The sequence below is a fragment of the Sorex fumeus genome, unplaced genomic scaffold (assembly GCF_029834395.1).
Source record: "Sorex fumeus unplaced genomic scaffold, SorFum_2.1 ptg000008l, whole genome shotgun sequence".
Lineage (NCBI taxonomy): Eukaryota > Metazoa > Chordata > Mammalia > Eulipotyphla > Soricidae > Sorex > Sorex fumeus.
In genome coordinates, this window is record NW_026606065.1 from 88161337 (window position 1) to 88183613 (window position 22277).

The 22277-nt window shown below is 39.9% G+C and overlaps 1 protein-coding gene and 1 non-coding gene across 5 annotated transcripts in view; one reads left to right on the forward strand and one right to left on the reverse strand.

The window, feature by feature from the left end:
* The window catches only part of FRY (FRY microtubule binding protein), a 381871-nt gene that overhangs the window by 189806 nt on the left and 169788 nt on the right, over positions 1–22277 (forward strand). For all 4 annotated transcript variants that reach the window (XM_056110039.1, XM_056110037.1, XM_056110038.1 and 1 more), the window contains exons 3-4: positions 2466–2519; positions 18823–18962. In XM_056110039.1, the coding sequence (XP_055966014.1) occupies positions 2466–2519; positions 18823–18962 (194 nt within the window). The remainder of the gene's footprint in view (positions 1–2465; positions 2520–18822; positions 18963–22277) is intronic.
* LOC130019526 (small nucleolar RNA SNORA29) lies at positions 21701–21844 on the reverse strand. Its single transcript, XR_008791844.1, has one exon. It is a non-coding gene; the product is annotated as a small nucleolar RNA SNORA29 (small nucleolar RNA).

The following is a 22277-nucleotide window of genomic DNA, read 5'->3' on the forward strand; positions in this document are numbered from 1 at the left end:
ACAATTTAAAAATGGAAAAAATATTAAAATAAAGGCATTTGGGGTGGGGGAGTATTAAAGTTCTACCTTTGTGGTGCACTCTGGGATTTTTGAGGTGGCCAAAATGTCAGAAGTAGAAAGTGATTTATTTAATACATTGCTTGTATTCAGCAGATAAAATGCCTTTGATACATAAGAGTCTCCATAAATTTATCTCTGTATCATCTAGTAAGTATATGGGCATCTTTCCTATTACAGACTTCAGAGGTGCACAGTTTGAAAAGACTATAAATTGAAAATGTGGGTGGTATACACTGAGATTGTTTGGACACAAAAATCTGTGCTTTTCATGTATGAATACAAAGAGCTTTTAGAGTTTGTATTTTCCTAAGGAAGGGTGAGGGAGGTTGGAACTTCCTAAGGTGTGAGAAGCACAAACAGATCCTTGCTTTTTTTCCCCTATGGAAATGCTTGAAACCCCTACAGAATTCTTCACCTTAGCCGAAAATCCCTCTCTGATGGATCAGTAGAGCAGATCTCTTAGATTCAGAGGTGGCAGACTCCCAAGGAGACCCCGCGGGCTCAGCTAGCCTAAGAGCCAGTCACGGTGGCTTTCTCCTTGAGATCAGATTGTTGAAGGGGAGAAGTATATAGCAGATCCTTCTGCCACTCTGTTCTGAGAAAACAAAATACTGGGAAAGTGTTAACCATTATATTTGAAGAAGTGGCTTGGAGCCTGAGAGATGGTATAGATGTATAGGATAATACAGCAGGTAGGGTCCTTGCCTTATCTATGGCCAGCCAGATTCAGTTCAGTCTCCAGCACCCCATCTGGTTTCCCCAAGCACTATAAGGAGTGATTCCTGAGTGCAGAGCCAGGAGTAACCACTGAGCATTGCTGGGTGTGGCCCCCAAAGGATCAAACAAAAAGTCAGACATCAGAATGAGCCCAGTAAGGGCATTTCTTCAAAAGTAAAGAAATGGGGATGGTAATGAATCTTGCATCCATCTACCTTGGTTTATATATAATCTCTGCTGGTAGAGAAAGATTAAAGAGGTAAAGCAGAATGAATGAATATATATATATATATATATAACTTTACAAAGGTAGTTTTTTGAGGGCATCTTTGTTGACTAAAATAAAGCTTACTATTCTTATATCTTTTACATATTTTCAAATCATAAGCTAAATTTTGGATTAGTCCTAGTTTCCATGACTAATAAAAGGTACAGATAAAGATAAGAATCTTTTATTCTGCCCGAAGATCATTTGTGGTCACCTAATGTAAACAAAGATATAATGGCTAGAAAAGTAATTTCTATAGACCTTTGTCACTGCCAAGATTATGTTTTGCAGATATGTGGATGTGGGACAAATGAAATATGTCTAAAATTCATCAATTAAACATAGTAAATGTGTGATGAGAAGGTTATCTCTCCAGTCAAATACCTAATGCTTCCTTTTGTTAAATTAGGAACTTGGTAAATGTGTCACTTGCCACTTTTTATAATGTAAAGTACAAAATTAGGTACAAACATTTTTAAGTAATTCTTATCATTTTTGTGTGATTTGCATTGAAACACAGGATCTATGATGAATAGCAAGAACCATGACCATTATAATTAAGCACTACTGTTAAATCAGAATAGATTAGGGAGATTTTTTCACTAGTTGAAAACCAGCATCTCTTCGTCCTAGAAAGAGAGATCATGATCACGATCATGGTCATCCTGTTGTTCGTCAATTGCCTCGAGCAGGCCCCAGTAACGTCTCCTTCGTCCTAGCCCTGATTTTAAAAAGTGCCATATTCAAGGCTCTTCCAGGGTTAGGAGAATGAGACCCATCATTGTTACTGATATTTGGCATATTGGGTACGCCACGGGGAGTTTGCCAGACTCTGCCGTGTGGGCAGGTTACATTCGGTAGCCTGCCAGGTTGTCCAAAGTAAGAATGATATAATAAGATGTCTCAGCCACGCGATTCCAGGAGCTGGGTTTTATAGTCTCTGAGTCTTGGCCATTGATGGGATTACACGGTGCCAGGGGGCCAGTTGGTGGGTGTGACCCCTGCCTACTGGAAGATGGAGGATCCAGGTGGAGGATGCTCAGCCCCAATCCGAGCAGTTTTGGAGATCTCAGCCCCGGGACCCGCATGCCTTTGTTCCTCTGCCGGTACCTTAATGCGTGTGGAGAGTGGTCTCAGCATGGTTCTGGCTGGTTCTGGAGGTCTTCGGCTGTCGGCTGTCAGAGCTCCGCTCGGGGCGGGGAGGGAAACTCAACCCGCCCCCTCCAGGCCTCCCCCACCCCCGCCAGGACATCCAGGCACCGGGGCAGGAGACTCTGTGCTGTTCTCTTCCAGGAGCTGGGTTTTATAGTCTCTGGTTTTATAGAAAGAGAGAAATAAATGAAAAAAATAATAATGGCATTTTAATAATATCTGAGAGCTTTTGATAATTATTTTTTATATATATTCTTTTTCTTTCTAGGAAAAGCCATTGACAAAATCTCTACAGCGTGGAGAAGACCCTCAATTTGACCAGGTATGCAATACACATATTATGTACTAGCTTTTATTTGATGCAAAATATAGAAAAGGCAACTGCCAGATGTTCACTAATGTTATATTTTATATTAATGAAATTTCTCAAAGAATACATAGGGATGTCATCTCAGGAACTGTGTCCTGAAGCTTTTATAATTAAAGCTCATAAGGGATGTTCTGAGAATATTGCTGAATTTTAATTGGGAAGAACTGGGAAAGATTGCCTTAGCAGGCTCACATTCACTAAATCTGTATATCCCAGAAATAAAGAAACTAAAGAGAGACAAAGTACATTTTCTTGTGAAAATGTACTGTTATTCTTCTGAGTAAGCAATACTATATAATAATCAGATTTCTTTGCTAGTGCTTATCTTTGTATCTATCGAAATATTTTTCGGTTTCTGCTCTTTGCGTGACATGGCACCAGCCAGCAGTGCTGGTACTAGATATTCCTTCTTGTTCAGTAGTATGTTACAGGACTAGTTGTTGTCCTTTAGGAATTCGTAATCCTGTGAGAAGCTGCCTAAGCAATCATCATAAAGCAGTCTATTAACTTATGCTCTTATAGGAAAGGTAATACAAGAAAAGTTAAGCAGAATAAAACAGAGGAATTCCTTTAAAAATAGTTCAGTTAGTAAAAGGACATCTGACTCTAAGCTACCGTCAATAAATGGGAAATTAGAATCTGATAAACCCTGACCCAGTTAGGTAGGCTCAAGAACAATGGATAAACCAAGTATCCTTTAAATGGTCAGAGAATTTCAAAGGAAACAGAGATGTGCTTGTGGTGTTTCCTAAATGTTGGCAATGAATGACAAAAAAAGACAGCGGATGCTCCAGAAACTCCACCTAGAGCCCACAAAAGCGACAATGTGCTGCTTGATGGCTTGTAGCTGGTCCAAATGATGGTGATTTTGTCTATGGAGCGGACTTCCCATGGGCTTTGCAATGGTCTTTAATGTGAGATCAAGAAGAAGATTCCCTGGCCATTAAACCCTTCACTGGTTGAAATAAAAAGTGCCAGGAGACAAAATCCTCCCTTTTCTGTGTTTTAAGGTGATCATAAGTTGTGCTCACGGCCAGGCTGTAGTCTTGTTTCCTGTTGCTGGCGGAGCGACTGTTTCTGAAGTGGGAGTGAATGGAGTACATCGCTGGTCTCTGAGCCATGGAGCCATTTTCTCTCATCCTCCTGAATTGTTATTATTGGCAGTGCCTGGGTGGTCAGAAACCACCCAGTGTTTGGGGTCATTATTTTGGAAATGTAGCAGGTCTTGGGCTCTTTCTGTTTTCTCAAAATTTTTCACATTCTGTTTCTCCACCTTTTTGCTGCTTTATTTGTTCGCTGGGGAGTAAGTTCTTCTCCAAGTCAACATTGCAGATAATTATCCAAAATAATTTGTCTTAAACATATTTTCTTATGTATCAGTCAACACTCCTTTTCTGCATTCAGGCATTGTGAAAAAGGACTTCTTTAGAACTTGACCAGAGTTTAATTTCAACTTTGCCATTTTATTATGAATAATACTTTCACATTGTGCTGCTAGCACACTGAAATGTTCAGTCTGTCCTGACTCAGGTCTACTAAATCAGAATCTGTAGACTAACAAAATCGGTGTGACCCATACACACTTGAGAGCTAGAGAAACCACCAACCATCTGAGTAATAAAAGCTTTTTGGAGTTTTCCAATAGTAGGTGACCACTGAGAACTTCCAAATAAAGATATTTAACATTATCTTCTGCAAGACACCTGATAGCATCTTAGAGACTTAGCTAGATTCCTTCACAAGTTTATAGGGGAACTTGAAGGAAATTCCCCGACTGCTGGATTTAGTGGGGCGAAAACATTCAGTGAAGTTGCCATCAGAAATGCCAGGGTACACATCTAAGGCTAGAGAGATGGGACAGGGATAGGCTGCCTGCCTTGTACTTGGGTCCAATCTCTGTCCCCCCAAGCCCTGCCTGAAGTGATCCTTGAGTGCAGTCAGGAATAAGTCCTGAGCACAGTCGGGGATGGCCGAAATAAAAAACCAACCAAACAGAAATTAGTCTGCAAAGAAGAAAAAAGTATAGAACAGAACTACAAAGGTACCCAGTCAGGCTATCAGATTTCTCAGCAAAAAGTCTAAGAGTAGAAGAGAGTGAAATGACTTATTCTTATTTTAAAAGATAAAATCTTTCATCCAAGAAGATGTAAAATTATCCCTTATATATTAGTGGAAAATGAAGATTTCTCAGATAATTTTTCCTGGTTTACCACAACCAGGCCTGCACTGCAAGAAATGTTGAAAGGAATTCTTTTACAGGGGAAACACACACATACACACACACGCTACTCAAGAACACAAAATGTTTAGTGTAGTGAGAAATAGAAATGCAGGGGTGGAAATACAAGCAAGAGTAGAATGAGGCAACAAGAAAACAAAGGCTGTATAAAAGAATAGGAGAGAATTGAAGACAAACTAATATCAGAACAAAAATATATTATTTTATGTACAGAAGCACTAATTCAAACTTCAAACAAAAATCTAAATGGAAAAACATCTAGAAAAATAAATAAAAGAAAGTAAGAGAACCACAAGTAAAAACTATCTAATAGAAACTCATAGAAAAAAGGAACACTAAGAATATAAAGCAACCAAAATCCAAAGATCAAATGGTGATCATATTAAATCCCAGTTAGTAATAATCACTCTTAATTTTAATAGTGACTATCAGTAAAAAAAATAGAATATTTTCATGTTATACACACAAGAAACTTATCCGATGTTAAGACAAACATAGATTCATAGTAAAAGATTGAAGTAGGCTATTTATTTATTTGGTTTGGGTGTAACTTCTGGTGGTGCTCAGGACCCACTCCTAACAAACTCTGCACTCAGCAGACGATATTTGATTGGAGTGTTCTCAGACTTGGTTTCCCCTTGTGGAAACTCACCTGTGTTATTTCATTCAGTTCAGTAAGTAATCTCATCACCATGCCTTTGAAATCATCCAGGAGATGAGAGAGATCTACTGGGCTCAAGATCTTTGCAGGGCTTTGTTGTCCATCCGTGAACTGCAGCTCCTCCTTTTTACTGTCACTTCAGCTGCCTCCCTGGGTTGGGAGACTGGTAGGCATCCTGAATGGGGCCTTGGGTTGTCAGATCTCACCAAATAGTCCTCGCCTATGAGGGTTGGCAGGGGCAGGGTTAACTGAGCATCACACAGCGCAGCTTCCATCAAGCAGGCAGATTTTTGCTTATACATCATGACATAAAATTACAGCAAATTAAATGATGCAAACAATTAAATGCTGTTGGTTGATTTTCTATTTGAAAAATTGCTCCAACTTGCTTCTTAAAACAGTCTTATACAGTGAGTGGAATTACTACCTCCGCTTAGTGAAACATGATTATATCTCTAAGAAGCATGTGCTGGAACAATACAGAATTAAGATTCAGATTCTTCTTTGCGCTGGGAATTGTCTTACTACAAAGTGGCACTGTGTAAGAAACCATGTGGGAAATAGGAGAAAGTACGGGAAATAGCTGAGACCGGCAAGTACGTATCAGAGAATACTGGGGAGAGAAATATATCAATACCGGACCGTGTCATTTGCTTGGGAGAATCTAAGGGAAATGATTACAGAAACACCTCTGTTAGTCATTCGGTTTATCTTTTGTGATACTTCATATAAAGTTGTCAGTAATCTGGCAAGAACAGAAATCAAGTTTCGTGGTTGAAGGGAGTCAGGAAGAGGAAACATCCCCATTATGTAGCTAATTGAGGAAGGTGTATGTATGTATTTTGAAAACTTTATATGGTTAACGATATGTAAGGGTTTAAAAACTCTGCTCTCCACTAAGGGATGTATCCAGTTTTCACCTACTATGAGGGGAACAGTTACTGGTTGTATTCCATTGACTGACACTCGTTTCTAATTCAGAAACTCGGTGTTGATTCTCACTTGCTATGAAGCAAGCTATTTCCTACAGCAAACTTGGGAAGCCCAGTGCTTCTTAACTTTTGCTTAAATATCTAATGTATACTGAGATTGTTCTGCAACCTTAGGTTAAACATTTGGGAGACTATGTTTTCATCTACTGGATCCAGAAAAGCACAGGAATACTAATATACAGTCGTTCTGATAGAAGGCATGGTAGGTTGAGCTTGGTAAATTATAGGTGGGCGTTATTTTGTCCCACAATTCACCTAGAGAGGAACATTTATTAACTGTCATAAGTAAAATTCTGCCACCAACTCTCATATATTTTGTCAAAGACAATTTTATCTCTGAGCTCCAGTTTCAGTTTGGGAAATGGAAGAGATAAAAAGGGAACCAACATTTTTGAGGTAACATTGGTTTACAATACACATTTCAACAATTTGACAACTTTTGCTGTGTTCCACTCTGCTGAAGTTGCCCACATATCAGAATGGAGTACAAAATTTCTTTTTCTTTGTGGATCTCTTTCTCTCACACAGTCTCTCTTTCCACCTTCTACTTCCTAAATAAAACTATTTTTACTTAAAATAACATATTTTGAAGATCTTTACAGTAATTCAGTTTATCTTCATAGAATCCCAGGGAGGGAAATAAACACTAAGTTTTCTCTTGGGAGGCCTGAGCAATAGTACAGTGGGGAGGTCATTTGCCTTGCATGAGGTCAACTTAGGTTTGATCCCTGAGAACCAGTATGGTCCGTCCCCCAAATCCTGCCAGCCATGATCCCTGAGCACAGAGCCAGGAGAAATGTCTGAGGACTACTGGGTGTGGCTTCCCCACCAAAAAATGTATAATTTCCTAACTATATACAATAGATCTTTAAAAAATATATAACTAAGTTTATATAACAATAATGAGCAGAACTAGAGCTTAAGACTAAATGACCTACCCAGTACACTAATGAAATTATGAAATTTTGTTCTCCTAAGATTATCACAATTGGTTCCTGCTACTAGCAATTCAGCGCAACTTACATTCTTTACTGGTATCGTCTTTAAAAATCCAGATAAGTTTCTCAAACACTCTTAAGTAACTTATCTTGAGATTTTCTTGTAGATGTTATGAACATTTATGGCACTTTTGTTTCTTAATATATTAAAAAGCCATCTATAAGCAGGAACACATGGTAAGTAAATCAATAAATTTGCAATAAAACTCAAATAATATTTTCTAGCTTGGAAAACAAAGTTTTCTTAAAATTAGGGCCAAAGCAATGTATTGTACAGTGGGTGGGGCACTTGCTTCGCAAGCGACTGACTTGGGTTCGATCTTCAGAACCCCATGTGATCCCTTGAGCCTCACCAGGAGAGAACTGAATAGAGAACCATTAGTAAGCCCTGAGCATCTCTGGGTGTAAGAAAAAAAGACGAGATCGGCCGCATTCAGGGTGGTATGGCCGTAGACTGTAAGAAAAAAAGAGAGAGAGAGGGACAGAGAGAGAAAGAAAGAGGGAGGGGGAGAAAGAGAAGGAAGGAAGGAAGGAAGGAAGGAAGGAAGGAAGGAAGGAAGGAAGGAAGGACATACTAGTGTTTCAATGTTTAATCAAATGCTTCAATTCAATAAAAATCCATTTTAAATAAATAAATGAAAAATTTATTTATTAGAAGAGCAAAAATATATTAACTGGCATTGGATTTATATTAGTGTTATTTAATGTTTCTTAAAATATTTACTCATGGTGATGCATGTCGAAAGTAGACTATGGACTGAACATGTTTGCCACTCAATGCCTCTTTTGCAGACCACAACACCCAAAAGGAGAGAGAGAACACAGGGGATTGCCCTGCCACAGAGACAGGGGGGATGGGGGGATGGGGGTGGGAGGGATATTATCCATGGTGGTGGAAAATGGGCACTGGTGGAGGGATGGGTATCTGATCATTGTATAATTGAAACCAAAGCACAAAAAATTGTAAATCTACAACTTTAAAAAAATAAAATAAAATAAAGGGGAAAAAAAATATTTACTCATGGAATAGGTTATATAAAAGGTTCAAGATGTTAAAACCAAATTATTAGGATATTTTCCTATTTGCAAGATAAATATATTTAATGCATGTATAGGCTGGAGTGATAGCACAGCAAGTAGGGCGTCTGCCTTGCATGCAGCCAACATGTCCAACCTGAGTTTGATTCCTCCGCCCCTCTCGGAGAGCCCGGCAAGCTACCGAGAGGATTTTGCCCCCACGGCAAAGCCTGGCAAGCTCCCCGTGGCGTATTGGATATGCCAAACACAGTAACAAGTCTCACAATGTTACTGGGCCCGCTCGATGCATGTATATTTTTTGTTTGGGGCTAACTCCTGGACCTGTGCTGAAGAATAACTCCTAGTGTGGCTCAGGGATCATATGTTGTGCCAGAAATCAAGCCTGCGTCAGCAGCATGAAAGGAAAGCTCTTTAGCCACTGTTCTATTTCTCCAGCCCCTAAAGAGAGTTTTAAATAGTTGTTATAATAAATTGTTCTTTAGACTTTGGTGTCTGTCATAACTCACAAAATATCTTAATGTAGCAATCATTTGGTATGTGATCAGGTTTTTAAAATGCATTTGAGGTAGTTTGGCATTTTCTGTCACTACATAGATAGGACTCTGACATGTTAATGTTTGACCTTCTAAACTAGCTTGAGAAATTAAACCATAAATAGGTTCACTTCAAAATTATTCATTAAATGCACTACTCATAACAAGCCGAATTTATTACTGTAAAATGCATGATGACTCTACTGAGTGTTCTATATTTGTGTGTTTTCTTCTTTACATTCAGCAAGCATAATAAGATACTTATAAAAATCAATGTTTTAGTCACAAAATAATTCATAGTCTCTTTTAGCCTATTTGTACATAAAATGCCAAAATAAACATTAAGAAAACATTTGCAAAGTACATTTAGTATTTCCCTCTCTCCCCTCCCCCCAAAGAAAACATCAGTATGAAATAGTTCTGTGATTCTGTGCACTTCATCTCCACAAGCTGCACAGTACTAGCTCATCTATGATGGAAGAATATGATCATTTAAATGCAACAAGAACATCTTTGTCAATGGGCCTGCCCCCTTTCAGCAGGAGCACAGAGCTGAATTCATCTCGCCATTGGCTCTGCTTCCCGTAAATGAAGGAGTTGAGTAACCAAGAAGCCAGTTAGACCTTACTCCCTTCCTGAGCTTTGAGGGCCAGGTCTTTGCAGATTCCACCCTTCCTTCCTGAAAGCCTGGACTCAAAAGGGCAGTAACAGAGAGATGGAAAAAACACACACATCCACCCCATGATGACCTTTCATCTCTTCTAAGACGATCTCAGTATATTTGCTTGCAAAGTATGCCCCATAGATAGCAAGAATGGCTTCAGGATCACTCTTTAGTGGGTAGAGAAAATTAATAAAGCTAAGATTTGAAGAACACTTTTGGTGTTTTCTATGGAGAATGTGGGTTGCACCTAAGAGAAGTTGCTGAACATTCAGTGACTTGAAATGTTTAGCAGTCAAGGATTGGTTTATATCTCTTGTTATGAGTCCATTTATTCTTTATAAAGAATAGGACTTATAAATAAGTACAAGTATATTTGAAACAAGCTTTTAAATTTAGAAAAGTTTTGAATATGTAGAAAAATTACCAAGATAGTATACAGATCATTCTCATATCTCTTGCTCAATTTCTTTTTTAGTTAACATCTTACATTACCATGGTACATTTGCCATGCCTAAGAAACCAACACCAGAACCAGAGAGATAATACAGTTGTGTAAGGCATTTTTCTTGTGCACAACCGACCAGAATTCAGTCCCTTGCACCACAAAAGGTCCCCCTAGCACAGCCAGGATTGATCCCTGATCACAGAGCCAGGAGAAAACTTTGAGCACTGCCAGATGTGGCCCACCTCCCCAAATAAACAAATAAATAAATAAACCATCACCAGTTCATTGTTAAAAGCCTATCATTTATTTGTATTTTATTTGCTGTCCCCTAATATTCTTTTTTGTCTTGAGATAATGTTAAGGGTGCCCCATGCATTCACTCATTGTGTCTTCTTGAGTCTCCTTCAGACATACATAAGTATTTTTAAATTATTGAAATATAATAATAGATTCTTTGGGATCTTATTCCCTATGCACTAATTATGACTGAGTTGGAGCCAAAGACTTAGTACAGGGGTTAAGCCTTGACACTCGATCAATCCCTAACACCGCACGGTCCCCAAACCCTGCTGGGTGTGACCAAAAAAATTACTGACCTTTTGGCAAGACCTTCATTTACTGAATTTGGGAATGTCAACTGGGCTATCAATATGTACACTTCTCAAAACACTAGGAATTAAACCTCCATAGGACTCATCAATACCACTTAATGACATCTACCCTGAAGGCCCCAAAACTCTACGCAGACTTTTGCATTCCTGTGTTCATAGCAGCACAATTCACAATAACACAAATTTGGAAGTAATTCAAATGTTCAAGAACAGATAAAGAAACTATGCTTCATATACACAATGGAATAGTACTCAACTGTAAGCGAAGACAAAATTGTGCAATTTGCTGCTATGTGGATGGATCTGAGTGTATCCTGTTGAGTGAAGACAGTCACAAGGAGAGGGAAAGACACAGAGTTATCTGTTTCATGTGTAGGATGTAAAGAAACAGTAAGGGAAAAGGCAACAGAAACTGAGGACTGGTCTTCAGTAGGAAACTTACCGGGGAGAGAAGTGGTGATAGGACTGGGAGGGGAGTCACTGGGACAACAGTGAAAGGAAGTGGTCACTCTGGTGAAATCTGTGGTACTGAAAAATGTTACATGTGGTACTGGAACATTGTATGACTGAAACCCGATCATGAACATCTTTGTAACTGCGTATCTCATGGTAATTCAATCTAAAAATTGTGTTATGCATGGAACCCCATTAGTAGTAGTATTGTACACAAGTGCTAAAATAAAATTAAAATTGGGGGGAAAGACTGAATTAACCAAAGATCTGGGATTCTGAATTCTGTTCTCTGTCCACTTGTAAAAGGAATCTAATTCGTATCTCAATTTAAAATATGTTGGATGGTTATGAATTGAGTAAATATCTTTTCTTGTGCTGGGGTATGTTTTGAGGGATCTAGTAAAGTATTTCCTTATCTCACCATAATTTTTTTCCTTAAAAAAGTGTTGGTATTAGGGACCGGTAGGATGCTTGCCTTTCTTGCAGCCAACTCAGGTTCAATAGCCAGCATTCCATATGGTCTCTTGTGAGTCATTCCTGAATTCAGAGCCAGGAGTGGCTCTGAAGCATTTCTGGGTGTGGCCATTGCTGGATGTGGCCCCTCCAAAATGTATTGCTGTCATAGTCATGAGACCAACAAGCAATAGGGTGGGAGAAGGGTTCTTTTTGAAAAATAGTGAGATGCTTTTCAAATTAAAAAAGTCTAATGATGATGATGGCCAGAGAGAGAGAGAGTTCAGAAGATAGGGCCCTTGACTTGCACGCAGCTGACCTGAGTTCAATCCCTGGCACTTCATATATTCCTCCTAGGCCCATCAGGAGTGATTCCTGAGCACAGAGCCAGGAGTAAGCCCTGAACACAGCCAGGTCTGGTCCTTCCTACACACACACACACACACACACACACACACACACACACACACACACAATTAATGAGTAGTAATACCACAGCCCTAGTGTTTTATTTTATTTTCAGTTTTAAGTGATATTTTAATTTTACCTTATATTAAGCCATAATTAAAGGTAACGTTCAGTTTTGCTTATATCCACATAACCATAATTATGAAACTGGAGAAAGTTATTAAGAAATAGAATCCAAGAAAGAAATTATTGTTTTTTGTTTATTCTTAAAACTTCTTTTAAAGGTATAAGAACTTCTTTTAAACTTTTGAAAAGTTCTACTTCAGAGAAACATTTTTATTCCTTTTACTTGTTTCCTCTTCTGTAGAAGTATGATGTAGGCTGTGTAACTACAGAAATACTTTAAATTAACTAAAGTCAGATAAGAGAGTGCTGTGAATTCATGATGTGCGTGAGTGACAGGTGAGTTCATTGTCTGAGAACTGTCCCCAGGCCTGTCCAGGCTCCCCAGAAGAAGAACAAAGAGACAGGGGACCACAGGACTGATGGTCAAATGGCCCCTGTATTGCGGAACTGTTAGCATACTTATAAAACATCTGAAGGGGGTTGAGGTATAGGACTGCACATAGGTTTGATTGATCATTTACAGAGGTAAAGCATTTCGATGGGGATAATTGTCCTGAGGGGATTGACTCAAGCAGATGCTTTTATCTCCCAGGAGTTATAAGGAGAGATTCATCCAGGGGTGACTAACATTCCAGTGCTTTTATTTTCCCCTTGCTACTAGTACATAGAAACAGTGAAGTTTACTTCTTGTGAAGACTTGCAGCTATTTGGACAAGCACAGTAGGAAAGAGAGATTCCAAAACTTAGTTCTTTGGGCTCCGAGGGCTGTTGAGCTTCTATCAAGGTCTTCAGGCTGGTTTAGTTCTCCCTTCCCCCTGGGAGTACTGTCTCTTAAGTCATAATGGCTTGCATCATGATCATGCTTTTAGGCTTTCTGTACTGTCCCATTTGGATGCTGGGGTAGCTTTGCAGCTTACCCCGCGGGCATCCAAGTCCCGTGATTGTCCCCACCTCCCTTTTTTTTGAGGTGTTAAGAACTATGGCAACCGATCTTTCTGACTCATTTCGCTTAGCATGATACTTTCCATGTAGTACCACTTGTATGTAAATTTCATGACTTATCTTTTCTAACAGCTGCATAGTATTCCATTGTGTAGATCTACCATTGTGTAGATGTACTCTTTAACCACATGGCAGAGTCTGGCAAACTCCCCGTGGTGTACCAAAAATGCCAAATACCAGTAACAATGATGGGTCTCATTCTCCTAACCCTGAAAGAGCCTTTAATATGGCACTTTTTAAAAAAATCTCAGGGTTAGGACGAAGGAGACGTTACTGGGGCCTGCTAGAGGCAATCGATGAACAATAGGATGGTCGTGATCGTGATCGTGTTTATTCTTAAAACTTCTTTTAAAGGTATAAGAACTTCTTTTAAACTTTTGAAAAGTTCTATTTCAGAGAAATATTTTTACTCCTTTTACTCGTTTCCTCTTCTGTAGAAGTATGATGTAGACTGTGTAACTACAGAAATACTTTAAATTAATTAAAGTTTTCCATTTTTATGCCACTTCTCCAGCTAAAACTATGATCACAACAGGCTAGGCACTCACAATGTGAGTGTGTGTGTGTGTGTGTGTGTGTGTGTGTGTGTGTATGTGTGTGTTCTCCTAACCACCTGGATTAGCAAACTCCTTTGGTCCAGCACTGATAGACTGATCTATCCAAACACCTTTTTCATTTGTTTGCTTGTTTGGTTTTTAGGCCACACCCAAGAACATTCAGGACCTACTCCTGGTTCTGTAGTCAGAGGATCATATGTGATGATGCGAATTGAACCTGTATCAGTCACAAATAACTAGAGTGTCTTCCTCACTGTTCTATTTCTCTGGCCCTTCCAAATACCATTTTATGGTCTTATTTTCCAATTCAAAAATCTTTGAGGACTTCTTATTTTTAGAGAAGAAAATTTAATATTTTTCAAATAACTTTTAAATACCACCTCTGATTAGTTCCAATATAAAATTATTTTTCCCTTTGATATGTGTAAGACCCTCTATATTTCTCCTTCCTTCCTTCCTTCCTTCCTTCCTTCCTTCCTTCCTTCCTTCTTTTTTTTTCCTTCCTTCCCTTCTTCCTTTTTTTTTCATTTTGGTTTTGGGGCCAAACCTAGCAAAGCTCAGGGGTTACTCCTAGGTCTGCACTAAGGAAGCATTCCTGGCAGTGCTCAGAAGGACATACGGGATGCCAAGGATCAAACCTGGGCGGGCCACAAGCAAGGAAAATGCCCTATCTGCTAAACTATCTCTCTGGGCCCTGTATTTCTTCTTTTAAATCATTCAAAGCCCTAATAAAATTATAATCATTATAAAAATTTATTTTATACCCATGTTACCATAGAATTTCCTGTTTGAGTCTTTTTTTAGTTCAAATTTCTGTTTCTTTGAAAAGGCATGAGTAAAATAGTACTTTCATTACTCTTAATCTTCTACCTACTCTTTCTACTTGGTGATCTGTCTCCCCTGAGAACTTCTGGCTTCACTGCACACCCTTTTTATGTTGGTTTATTTCCTTCTATGTACATGCATACTTTGGAGAGACCTGTACCAAATTTGGACCGTACCAAATTTTTTCTTTTTTTACTTAACATACCATGAGTATATTCATAGCATTGAATATTTTAAAATGTAGCCTTTAGTGATCTCAGTGATATTCTGCATCAGATTTCACATTGTATTAAGGCATATGCATACAATTAGAACAGGTTGTTTCATTTTTTAACTATATAATAAGCAGTGCTGTCTTGAACACTCTTACTCATCTCTAATTATATACTTAAGACAAATTCCTACAAGTGAGCTTATTAAAAAAAATTTAATAGGTTCTTAACATATATTTCCAAATGATCTTCCAGCTATGTTATGCCAGATTTTTTTTCTTTCTGCATTGTGTGAACATGCCCATTTTAGCTCTGCCTCATCAGCTTAGGGTGGTATAATTTGCTTATACTGTTTGTTAATGAGATAATTAAAATCTATCTCATTGTTGTTTTACATATCCTGATTACAATGCCTTTATCAGATATATGTGTTTTGTAAATTTTTTTCCAGTCTGTTGCTTTTCTTTTTTTAAAATCTTTCTCTTCCTGTCGGACAGTGCAGCCACCGGTAGCCCCAACCTTCCCAAGTGTTTCCTAGACGAAAATATCCAACACTGTAGTCATTATTTTTCAAAATCACTTCTGAGATCACTTCTGTTTCTATACAGTGAATATTAGTATCTACCCAACTATTACGAAGACAAAATAAGCAACAGCTGGTGTCAGGTGCTATAGTGTAGGGCTCAGATAGTCAACTGAGTTTCACTTAAGAAATTAAAATCTGGGGCTGGAGAGACAGCACAGCGGTAGGGTGTTTGCCTTGCACGCGGCCGACCCGGGTTTGATTCCCAGCATCCCTTAGGTCCCCTGAGCACCGCCAGAAGTAATTCCTGAGTTCAGGGTCAGGAGTAACCCCTGTGAATCGCTGGGTGTGACCCCAGAAAAGAAAAAAAAACCCTAAGATCTTTTCCAGCGTGATCATTCCCAGCTATTGTCAAGGTGGTCTCTTCTCTATCTTACCTACCCTCAACCCTACACACACACTTGTGGTTAGTTTCAGCCACTGACCAGTGCTCCTAACCCCTGTTTTCCCTGGCCATGGATATTATTCTTCTACTATATATATTTTTATATAGCACAAATGAATGCAGTCATTCTCTGTCCCTTTCCTTCTGGCTCAGCGTGAAACCCAATCATGAACAGCTTTGTAATGATCTATCTCACTGTGATTCAATAGCACCGTAGCACTGTCCTCCCATTGTTCATCAGTTTGCTCCAGTGGGCCCCATAATATCTCCATTGTGAGACTTGTTACTGTGTTTGGCATATCAGATACGTCATGGGGAGCTTGCCAGGCTTTTCTGTGCAGGCGAGATACTCTTCGGTAGCTTGCTGGGCTCTCTGAGAGGGGTAGAGGAATCGAACCAGGTTTGGCCGGGCCAGCTGTGCAAGGCAAATGCCCTATTGCTGTGCTATCGCTCCAGCTCAGTGATTCAATAAAAATAAATAAGTAAAATTCTTTCAAAACAAACCAACAAACAAAAAGAAACTCAGAAACCGATGGTGATGGTGGTGGCACAGTGGTAAGTGGCAAAGCTGACCAAGGAATGGCAGCTCTTAGAGCTCCAAATAGCCAATAGGGTCACAAAATTTCTGCGTGAGTCAGTGTGGGTGTCCCTTCAATATTCTGTCTCAGGGAAGGATCATTATATGAAACAGGCCTGTCGCCCAGAATGGAACCCTCGAGGAGGGCGGTGGCACAGATGCCAGCCGATGGAACTCCTGCAGCTCTCTGAACTCTACACAGCGGCAGGGTTCTAACTTGTCTGAATAGGGCTCTTCAGTCCAACCCGGCACCTCCACAAAGTGTGGGTCCCAGAGTTGAGGGGGTGCCCTGGGTTCTGCATAGGGCCCTGGTGATTCGCAACTGGCAGGGCTGCCCCACCACCGTTTCTTCCCTGAACCAGCCCGCTACACCCACAGCATATTATGGAGGAAAACCTTCCTGTACGCCAACTGTCAGGAGACCCAGGAGGGGGGTGTGTGCTCCTAGTCAGGCTCTGCCGGCTGCAGCCACCCATAGTGCCCAGGCAGTGGATGGTGACAGCGTTGACCCCTCCCTCTGCTGGAGTTGCTGCTGCTGCCTCCATTGGGGCCCACAGGCCGACGCTGCCAGCAGGAAAACCTGGACCCATGGGGCAAGTGCATCACCAGACTGATGGTGCCTCCTGATACCCCAAAATCCCCACTGTGCCTTTGGCCAGACTCCAACAACTCAGGACCCAGTTTCCCAAGTGGGAGCCATGCCCACAAACCAACCTCCAGCACAGCCACACAAGTTCATTTATCCGCCTTGCTTCAGAGACTCATAAATAAATCTCAAAAGAGATAAAAAGTTAATCTCGGACCCTTGCAGGGCTAAACAGACCCAGGTAGACTGGAGGGAGACAGGTTAGCCACTGCCTCTCCAAACAGTGCACCCAGTAGCTGCTTGCTCCCATAATGTAAAATTGCCACCATGTTCCTGGCTGGACTCCACCATCTCAGGAAGAACCTCACCGAGATATTAAAATTCTGCTGAAAATTCATATATTTGGGTTTTCTCAGGATCACGATGGACTACCTCCCCACACCTCCCTTTACTTCCAGAAGTCCTAGCAGTCATGTCCACACCCCAAATCCACCACCTACTAGCAGGCACAAAATAATTTATTTTATAATGCTTGTTACACTAAATGGCTAATGGGATTATCAAAAAATGCTTCAGTAAAAGAAAATCTGTGAAAATTGTCATATCTCACCATGAGGTCATTAAATCCTTGTCCAAAGGTTTTCTGAGCTATTTGTTGCTAGTTGAGCCTCCTGTGTTAATGTTTTTTTTGTGCCTTGAGCTTAGCAGGCTTCTGTATTACTTTCCTATCTAATTTGGTGTGCTTCGCCTAGGATGTCATTGTAGAATGTGGAGGTCTCTCACAGCCTTGTGTTCCAGGAACTCCAGGATCTGCAGAATGGTTTTACATGGCGGTGGTTGTGGGATTTGGTATGAATACCGTGCATCTGGAAGTATGGGGGTGGGAGGAAGCCTCACACCCCCACTCTGAGAAGACCTCAGAGTTCTCAGCCTGAAAAGCAGTGTACCTGAAATTCTCTTCAATTTGGTGTTTCTGCAGAGATTAATCATGAAGTGGTAGAGTTGAGTATTGGCATGGTGGCAGTTGTGGAATATGGTGTGACTGCTAGAGCTTCAGCAGGGTGAAGTTTCTGCCCACCCCTAGGATACCCCAGAATTTTCAGGACACCAGTGTACCCATGAATTTTAGTGGCTTGGCTTGCATATTCTCAGAGATTTAGCCTCTAGTATGTTCAAAAGTTTTACAGTTGTCTTTATGTAGGTCTGTGTTCCATTTTGAGTTAATTTTGATTTATGGTATGAAATAGGAATTGAGGTTTATATTGTGTATAATAGTAAAATATCATAAATATTTTCCTCTATGAAACTTAGAGTTACTAGTAAAGATATTTATTGTTTAAATAGAAGGAGATACGTTTTCCCTTAATGTAATGCAGAGTACAGTATGGCTACAGATTTATAGCTTGATTCTAAGTTAAAGAATACCTTAGATTAGTGGGCAAATTATTACCAGCAGAATAGTATGCATTTTTGTAACATTAGATATTTGGGGGATACATTTCACCATTTCACCTAAGCAAATAGTGTAACTATAGTCATTACTATTTGTATTTATTTAAAAGACATTTTTGAGGATCTGAGAAGTACAAGGCACTAGACTTCTTAAATGATGCGGGCAAATTATTCCTTTACAGTCCATAATAACCTATATGCAATTAACATCTTATTTTGAGAATGAAAGGGATTCAAAGTAACTAACTTTATTGAACAAAATAATTACTGTCTGAGGAACATCTGTCAACAGTAAGTGACTTGGAACTCTTGGAAATGTAATAAAGATTATTACAGAAAGAACTGAGTTAAACAGAAAACTTTTATAGTGAATATAGCTTGGATTTGTTTGTGAAAAAGGTTACTCAGTAATTGGTAGTGCTGCCACAACCATTTAATCACGTTTTTCTCTGTAGGTCATCAGCTCAATGAGCTCCCTCTCTGAGTACTGCCTGCCTTCCATCCTGCGTACATTATTTGACTGGTATAAGAGACAAAATGGCATTGAAGATGAGTCACACGAATACAGACCAAGAACAAGCAATAAATCAAAAAGGTATTTTACTTTCATATAAGGATCATGTGGATTATGGTTTCTTTCAAGAACTATTGATCATTGGTGTGGAAGCGATAGTACAGCAGGTAGTGCATGACCTGGATTAGATAGATCCCCACCATCCCATATGAGCCTGCCAGAAGTGATCCCTGAATGCAGAGCCAGGAGTAAGCCCTAAACACAGCAGGTTGTGGCCCAGAAGACAAAATAAATCAATACAAATGGGAATTAAGTGGCATCCTGGCTTTCCCATATTATCACACAGATAGATGCGTTGCAGGTGTCCCCTTACCTAACTGCCTGCTGTCATTGGCTGAAACTTCATACACAGCCATAGTTTTGACATGGCACAGGGGTCAGATGTAACAAACCCCAGCTCATTCTCTTTTTGTTGTTTGTTTTCGGAGCTGCATCCAGCGGTGCTCAGTGGTTACTTTTGGTCTACGCTCAGGGATCTCTCCTGGCAGTGCTCAGGGGACCATATGGCATACTGGGGATTGAACCTGGGTCAGTTGCAAGCAAGACAAATACCCTACTCACTGTGCCATCACTCCAGCCCCGTCTTGCCATTTTCCCCACTGTTCCTCTCTTCCATTCTACTTAAGAACAAGGCCCACTGCAAGCCCTGCCTGAAATTGCCTAGATCTTTCTGTCCTGGATAAGAGCCTTGAGTTTCCTTGAGTGAGAAGGACACTCACTGGACATTAGCTAAAGTCTTGGAGTGGTCACCAGTTAATTAGCCAGATTTCAGGCTGCTCACCACCTCTCTGCACCTCAGTATGTGTGTGTGAAAAACAGGGAAATTAGATTACACTAACTCTAACTTCCTTTCATCTGAGAATTGTGCTGATTACTCTTTAATTCTTCTTTCTTGTGCATTTGAAACAGTAGAATCTCTGCTACATGAGCATTTCAGTAGTTCTTAAGACTTAAGATTCTGGTGCTGTGAAATGAATTTGCATCTTCTTAAATTTTAGATACCAATACCAATTTATATATTTGGAATCAACTATCACTATAATAATATAGCAAATATAAGAAAGTCTAATTCAGGTATTTTCCCAAGTTAATTATTTTAAAAGCAGGTTTCTTCACATTGATTATGCTTTAAAAAATTCTTTTCAACATAGTAAACTGAAATTGACTACATACAAATCAAATATTAATTACTCCTCGAGTAATTAATATTAAGAGAGTAATATTTTTCTTGATATTCCTAATCCATTTTGTAAAACAAACAAACAAACGAACAAGAAACATAGTCCTTTCTGGAAATAGAAAAGTTGAAATTTTACCAAATTGTGTGTCATCCAGACTTGTAAATGTATTGGTGGAATTTGTGCAAGAATTATTGATTTATTGTTCTGTTTGGGAGGGAAATTCATAACCTTTTCATACTGAATAACTTATAATTGAAGAGGGCATTTTTAATTATTTTATTTTTCATAAAGTTGTTCACAGTAATTGATTACATCCGTTATTTTGACACCAATCCACCACCATTACACCTTCCCACCACCATCATTTCAAATTTTCCCACCACCACTGAAGCCTGCCACAGGCAGATGCTAATTTATTTTGTATTGCTTATTATGAATAGCACGAGATGTCGTGCGCCTGCAAAAACGGCCACCCGCTCTGGGAATCTAAAATTTTAAATAATTGGGGTCCAGAGACATCTGTGCAGCAAGCTTTTGAGTCTCTGGATCTTGGCCATTAAAGTGCTAGAATGGCACCTGGAGGCATTTAAACTTGTGGGCGTGACAGCCAGGACCCCAAAGGGATGGGGACTTGGGAAGGACTGGAATTTTCAGTCACTCGTCCTGCACACCTGGGTTTTTCACTGGGTTCTGGAGGTTTGTGAAGTTTGTGGCCACCAGAATTATACAGGGCAGGTGGAGGGATGACGCCTGCTCCTGTCTGAGGCTTCCAGGTGAAATCGGCCTGGTGCTTCCCAACACCCTTTATTTGGTGCTGCTTTCTCTGAGCTGCCTTTACCCCTAGAGTGTGCAGCTGGCCGCCAAGCCATGGAGTAAACCTCCTGGTATTTATCGGGGCTCCTCTTGGGTGTTTGTCTCCTATTTTGTTACTTTATGTTCCCCAGATGAATGCAATCTTTTCCATGCTGAAAGTAGACTATAGACCAAACATGATTGCCGTTCAGTTCCTCTTTTGCAAACCACAGCACCCAAAAGGAAGAGAGAACAAAAGGGAATGCCTGCCACAGAGGCAGGGTGGGATGGGGGGATGGGGGGTGGGAGGGATACTGGGACCCGTGGTGATGGAGAATGGGCCCTGGTGGAGGGATGGGTACTCGATCACTGTATAACTGAAACCCAAGCACAAAACTTTGTAAGTCTACAGCTGTACCTTATGGTGTTTCACTAATAAAAATTTATAAAAAAAGAAAGAAAGAAAGAAAGAGAAAGAAAGAAAGAAAGAAAGAAAGAAAGAAAGAAAGAAAGAAAGAGAGAAAGAGAAATTGGCCTGATGCGAGGTCCGGAACATCTGTGGACGAGCTGCTCAGTTCTGAGATTCAGTTGTGAGTCTCTGGATAAGACGGTATTTTTTATTTGGGGTCCAGTGCACAATTGGTAAAATTCACTCTTTACAAGTGTGTGACTCAATACTATTAGGATATTCATACAGTTGTTCAAACACCACCATTTTCTAATTCCAGAACATTTTTACCACCCCTCAAAAAGAAACACAGTGCTAACTAGTTTGAGGGTTTTTTTTTTTTTCTGTTAAGCCATTTCTTCTAGAAAGAGGACACAAAGAAAAATCCTCCCTCTTCAGATCATGACAATTTTAATCTAGCTCATATGCATAGCCACCCTTAATATTAGTAGAGGGAAGAAAATCAGTGATAAAATGGAAAAATCTTAATTTTTAAGATCTATTCAGCTGGAGCGATAGCACAGCAGGTAGGGCGTTTGCCTTGCACGCGGCCGAACCGGCTGACCCGAGTTCGATTCCTCTGCCCCTCTGGGAGAGCCCGGCAAGCTACTGAGAGTATCTCGCCCACACGGCAAAGCCTGGCAAGCTACCTGTGATATATTCAGTATGCCAAACACAGTAACAACAAGTCTCACAATGGAGACATTTCTGGGCCCGCTCGAGCAAATCGATGAACAATGGGAGGACAGTGCAGTGTTACATTCAGTTTTAAGAGTATAATTTTAAGTGTGTGTGTGAAAATGGGCCAAACCGCTTAATTAATATAATTTATATTAATTATCAAATTAATTTATAGTTATCATAGCCATGTAATTATGGGTATATTACATAATAGTTTATGAACAGATTCTCAAT